This window comes from Miniopterus schreibersii (genome assembly GCF_964146895.1).
Source record: "Miniopterus schreibersii genome assembly, chromosome: 19".
In the NCBI taxonomy this organism is placed as follows: domain Eukaryota; kingdom Metazoa; phylum Chordata; class Mammalia; order Chiroptera; family Miniopteridae; genus Miniopterus; species Miniopterus schreibersii.
This window is the reverse complement of record NC_138119.1, coordinates 34476432-34482619: the sequence shown is the minus strand read 5'-3', so window position 1 is coordinate 34482619 and position 6188 is coordinate 34476432. Positions and strand designations below refer to the sequence as shown.

The window sequence follows — 6188 nt, the reverse complement described above, 5'->3', positions numbered from 1 at the left end:
TTAAGTGTGACAGTTTGTCTGACTGGGGAAACTGAGAAAAAGGGTGTTTTCCTTAGATTATCGATAATCTGTATTGCCACCACTGCTCCTTTTTTACTATGGAATATGGAGGTTTGCCTGCAGATGATACAGCTACGTTCAAAGTGCCTAGTGTCTTCTGATAATGATTTTGTGAAGAGTAGAAGAAAAAGACAGAGGAGAGTCTGAGGGGACAAGGGGAACAGGCAAGGAAATGAGAAGAATGACAGTAGATGCCAGAGGAAAAAATAATGGGCAAGTAGAAAAATACAGAGAAAACAAAGAAGAAAGGAAGGCTGGGAGCTGATGAGAGGAGGAGGAGACCACAGGGAGGTAAGGAGGGGGTACTGCTGGAAAGGCCCCTGGGCACTACCCAGGACCTTCTTCACCTCTTTTTGTAGAAAAGGGTATGAGAACCCAAGTGTGGACTTGATTTCTCCAAGAGGTACTCAGTTTTCCAGCCAGACCACAGACTGCAGAATTTATTCTAAGTCAGAACTCCTTTTATAGTTGTTGGCACAATGGGGAGGTTAGGAGGCAGACAAGAACAGGAAGAGAGTCTGGAAGCCAGAGAGTGGTAGAGATGGAGGGGAAATGAAAAACCTTGTGGGAGGCTTGTGGCTGAGGGAAGGAATAGGGTTTCTCTGACAGAGAAGTGAGCAGGAGAGGTGTGTTTGTTTGTGTGGCAAGGGAAGTTAGCGAAGAGTTCAAAAGGGTTTGGAGGGGAAGCTGACATGTGAGTTCTGAGGAACACTTGTCTTGTGTGGTATCCTTTGCCTAACAAGATCCAATGCTGCTGCTTCTGCCCCTGCTCTTCACGGGGATTCTCTGCCATGGGCCGAACACAGAGGGTAAGAAGAATCCAGGTGGAAAGACACCTGTGGTTGGGCATAGCAGGGTGGAGAAAAAGTTCTGAGGAGGATCTGGGGGCAGGGAGTAATGCTCCTACTGGGTGCCCTTGTAATCTGCATGCCAGGCTAGTTCCAGGCAACATATCCTTGACACATCTCAGTTTCTCTCTCTGATTTTGGGGAGAAGAAACTGGATCAGGGGGAAGGGGATATGAGAATATGTACAAACTTTAACTATCTCCATTTGTCTTTTCCTATATGGACCCTTCTTCTCCCATCCTTTCGCACTCTCTCAATTGTCATTTCTCTGTCTCTCAGCTACCCAAGTTCTAGGACCCCACCATCTAGCAGCAGAAGAACCCGTTACTTTTCACCTGCTCCAGATCTCTTCCTATGCCAACCAGAGCTGGGAGAACACCCAGAGCTCAGCCTGGCTGGGCGAGCTGCAGACTCATCGCTGGGACAATGCCTTGGGCACCATCGACCTTCTGTGGCCCTGGTCCCAGGGTAATTTTAGCAAGAAGGAGTTGGAGAACATCCAGGCTCTATTGCAGTTGTACTTCCATGCTTTTCCCCAGGAAGTGCGGAAGTTTTCCAGCCAGTTTCAGTTTGAATGTGAGTTTGCTATTCCAAGCTGAAGATGGTAGATGGGCTCTGACGATCATTCAACCTTCCTGACCTTGCTTTCTGTCTCCCTTCACTCACTCTCTCCTCTTTGCTTCACCCTTCACCATCATCCCCACTCTATGCCTACCCCACCGCATACACAGAAGGACCTACATGTACATATCTCTTCACACCCTGAATATAACCTCATATTCTGGCTCCAAAGGGAATAGTTGCCTCCCTTTGATGTTCTTTCCCCTGTCCTTGGCCTCAGACTCAGCCCTTCCCAACCAGGACCTGCTCTCCTTTCTTCCTGGCCTGATGGTTCAAGTGGCCTAACCAGTACCCAGCCCCTCCCAAGTGACCTCTTCCTGACTCGGCTGCTATACTTCTACGTCGTCCCATCTAACCCCTTAAAGTTAATTATTTTAACATACCTTTATTATGTTCCCACAAATTTCCTCTTCCTTTTTCATCCCAACACTAGTATCCCATGTGATTCGCCAGAAAAATTTTCTTCCCTTGATTCCCTTTAATTTCTATATTGTTTACTTTTCCTCCCTATAATTCTTTCCGTACTGACTCTCTCTTCTTTGTCCATCCCCAGATCCCTTTGAGATCCAGATATCATCTGGCTGTAGCATACATCCTGGGAAAGCCTCAGAAAGCTTCTTAAATGGGGCATATCAAGGATCAGATTTCCTGAGTTTCCAAGGAAATTTCTGGAAGCCATCTCCAGGAGCAGGGAGTCAGGCCCAGAATGTCTGTAAAGTGCTTAATCGCTACAGAGTTATTAAAGAGATTCTGAAGAGACTTCTCAGTGACACCTGCCCGCGATTTCTGGCGAGCCTCCTTGAAGCAGGGAAGTCCGAGCTGGAACGACAAGGTGAGCCCAGCTTCCTTTCCCCTCATATTCTTAGTGCTTTAATTCTTGTATTTAAGTTTTTTTTGTTCATTATCATCCCTTTGAAACACATAATAAGAGGATGAGTGTGATTGTAAGACTGTTTCCGAGACAACAGAAAGGAGCGATTACTCAAACTGCTAAGGTGTCTGAGTCGCTGAGGTCTGGCTTAGGACGCCCTCCTAACCTCTACTTCTCGTCTTTCCAGTGAAGCCAGAGGCTTGGGTGTCCAAAGGCTCTAGTCCTGGTCCTGGGCGTCTGCTGCTGGTGTGCCATGTATCTGGCTTTCACCCCAAACCTGTGTGGGTGAGGTGGATGCGGGGCGACAAGGAGCAGCGGGGCGCTCAGCAAGGTGACCTCCTGCCCAATGCTGACAGAACGTGGTATCTTCGAGTAACCCTGGACGTGGCAGCTAGAGAGGCGACTGGCCTGACTTGCCGGGTGAAACACAGCAGCCTGGGAGGCCAGGATTTAATCATCCACTGGGGTGAGGAAGAACGAGGGCCCGGCTGGGGAATGCTAGTCTTCCCGTAGTTCCAGGGCTAATGAATAAGTAGCTGGAGAAATGCTATGCACAGAGGATAAAAGTGGGAAAGTACAAATAAAGAAGGGTGAAGAATGATAGCAATTAAATTTCAAGAAAACAGAAGTAGAGGATTAGAGGTAGTAAAGGGAAAAAAAGAGGGATCTAATGATTTGGTAAGAAAAAGAGAGAGGGGTGAGATCAGGGACATAGACTTGGGAAGAACTGAAATGAGGGCTCTAGGAAATACAGAAGAAAACTCTTAGAAGGTCTGTCTCACGCTGGTGAAGTGAGAAGCATTAACTGAGGCAGAGCAGAGAGTACTTCATGGATTGGCATTCTTTATTCCCACCCAGAGGGATACCCCATCCTCCTGACGTTGATCTGTTTGGCTGTAATAGTTACCCTGGTTATGCTGGTTGTGGTTGACTTCTGGTTTAAAAAGCAGAGGTGAGACTTTTCTTGTTATGTTTCTTCTACTACTTATCAAGTCATTCTTTTTCCCTCTATTGTTTCTTTTCTTCCCCCTTTTTCTGATTTCCCCTGTTTGAGATCAAGATTCTCTGCTTCTCCCACAGTTCATATCGGAAGGTCTGCTCTCCCCATGTACCCAACCTCGCCTTTCCCAAAGAAGCCAACATCCAAGAGCCCAGGAGTTCAGGAAATCAGCTCTGCTTGCCACAGAAATCATGGATGAAAAACAAATTCTTGAAGAAATGGAAAATAAGCCTAAACAAACTCTGATGATATTTGTTTTTCCTTATACCTAAAATTCCTGTCTGTTTCTCCTTAAATTTGGGTCATACCAATAAACAAAGCATGACTGTATTGGAACAGCTTCTTCTGGCAGCAATTCTGACTCCTTTGGAAATCTGTCCTCCCTCTGCGCCCTATCTGTGACAACCTCTTTTCTGCTTTGGCAACATGTTTATTGATCCTTCAAACTCTAATTCAGATACCTGCTTCTCATGGAAGCTTCCCTGGATTGCTCAGCTGAAATCTCAAGACAAGTACCATGTGATTTCACTTATATGTGGAATCTAATGAACAAACAACAAACAAAATAGAAACAGACTCTTAGATACAGAGAACAGACTGACAGCTGTCAGAGGGGAGGGAGGTTGGGAGTGGGTAAAAAAGGTGCAGGGATTTTAAGTAAAATACCCACAAAACTCACAGACACAGATAACAGCATGGTGATTACCAGAGGGCAAGGGGAAGGGGGTGGTAGAAGACGGCAAAAGAGGGATAAATACAATGGAAGGAGGTTTGACTTGCAGAAATGAGCACACAATTCAGTAGACAGATGATGTGTTATAGGACTGTACATCCGAAACCTATATAATTTTATTAACCAATGTCATCCCAACAAATTCAATAAAAAAAAAAAATTTTGTAACTATGAAAAAAAAAAGAAGAAATCTCTTATATGCTTCCTAAATGTCTTACCCCCTTTGTACTCTAAGCAGTAGTTATTTAGGTTTTCCTCTCTAAAAAAAAAAAACAAAAAACAAAAAAAACCCCCTCAGTTCCTTGAAGTAGAATTTAGGTGTTTCTATCTGTGTCCAAGACCCAAAGCCTAACCTGAATTCAGGGCCAGCATACTGGGCATGTGACCTGTGCAGTTTTTGTCATCTTGAAGTTCTTAATAATTTTTGAACAAGAAATATTGTATCTTTATTTTGTACTGGCCCCACAAATTATGCAGCTGGTTCTGTCTTAATGTGATATTTCTTAATAAATTCTGACTAAAATAAATTTATTGTCAAATTAAGTAACGTTGTCTTAATTCATTCACTCTTGGACATCTCTGCATCATTTGGCTGTGTTCTTATAAAAATGTTTTCTCTACTGCTTTGTCTCACCAGAGGTGAAGGAGGCAAAAAAGTGTTTCGGACTTTATAGTGATTGTTGTTTGAGCATATTCAGAGATATTTTAAAAAATAATGACATATGAGATGTCTCCTGTCAAAATAAGGATAGGGTTGGACAGGCATTCCTACTTCTCTGAGATTGTGTATATGTGTATCTTGGTAGACGTGCATATTTAGGGGAGAAATTATTATTTTGACAATTAGGAAGAAGACATGGGAGTTGGGATAATTTTAATGAGCAGAGCCAAGACAATGAAGAAAAGAAGTGATTGGATGACAGCCACACTATATGTTTACTTTTCTTTATTATTTTGGTTTATTATAATTATCATTATTATTTATAGTTTGTTTTCCTCTTACTTTTATATAAATTTTAAAATTATCTAATTACTTTAATGGAGGTACATTTGAACTTATTGGAGAGCAGAAAGTTGTGAGGATGCTGAGTTTATACTGATGTCCAGCCAACACCTTCCTTTGGATGGGGTAATTGAGCAGACTTTGCAAATTTCTTAGTGGAAGTTTCTATTTTCAAGTTAACAGACAGGATTCCATAACCATTCACCACGGCTGTGCTCTTAGCCACGAGCAAAGTTTGGGGGCTAGCCATTTCACTAATTAGAGTCCATCACCTTTTGTATAACATGTTTATCTAGAAGCAGGTCACCAGAGTCTAGCGAGAAAGGTAGAATTTTAATAAATTAGAGGAATAAGTGATAAGAGTCAATGTTCCATTACATACATGGTAGAAGGTGACAGCGAGTGACCTCTATCAAAATTAAGAGGACTTTTCTGTTTCTAGCAGAGGTGTGTAGTACAAATATATGTCCAATGTTTTCTATTTCGATGGGCTTTACCCATGACTCTAGTTTTTTGGTCACAATAATTCTTGAATTCCTAGTTATGGCTCCTTAACTTTTCTGATCCCATGTCAAATCTTTCCCCTACTATATATGATATTTCTTTGACACTAAACTTGGAGACAGGGTCAAGGGTGGAAGTAGCAGGGCCAATTTCAAGCCTATTGTAGTAATCTGATAAAAAATGACAGTAGTAAACCATAGCACTTGAGGTGGAGGAGATAAAATAGACTTGAAACTATGTGTGTTTTGAAAACAGAGCCAATAGGACTTGATGGTAGAGTCTATCTTTTGTGTTAGAAAAACAAGGAGATAGGAATGACTCCAGGTTTTTATCCAGAGAAGCTGGAATTTCACTCGGAACTACAATTAACTAAGATAGATAAGATTATGGAAGAAACAGATTTGGGGGACAAACTGAGAATTTGGTTTTGGATGTTTAATTTGAAATGCCACTTAAGATTCAGATGTTTCATTAACATTGAGATGTGAAAGGTTGTTGGTTACACTAGGCTCACTCATGGGGGAACTTCCAACTGAGGAAGTAAAGGC

At 42.5% G+C, this 6188-nt stretch overlaps 1 protein-coding gene across 1 annotated transcript; it reads left to right on the top strand.

The window, feature by feature from the left end:
• Positions 1-737: 737 nt before the first annotated feature.
• Positions 738-4278, top strand: LOC308548905 (T-cell surface glycoprotein CD1e, membrane-associated-like). Its single transcript, XM_081121063.1, has 6 exons — positions 738-869; positions 1188-1484; positions 2083-2361; positions 2588-2866; positions 3259-3352; positions 3481-4278. Exons 1-6 carry the CDS (start codon positions 809-811, stop codon positions 3644-3646), a joined length of 1176 nt encoding a protein of 391 aa, XP_080977189.1. The 5' UTR covers positions 738-808; the 3' UTR covers positions 3647-4278.
• The last annotated feature ends 1910 nt before the right edge of the window (positions 4279-6188 follow it).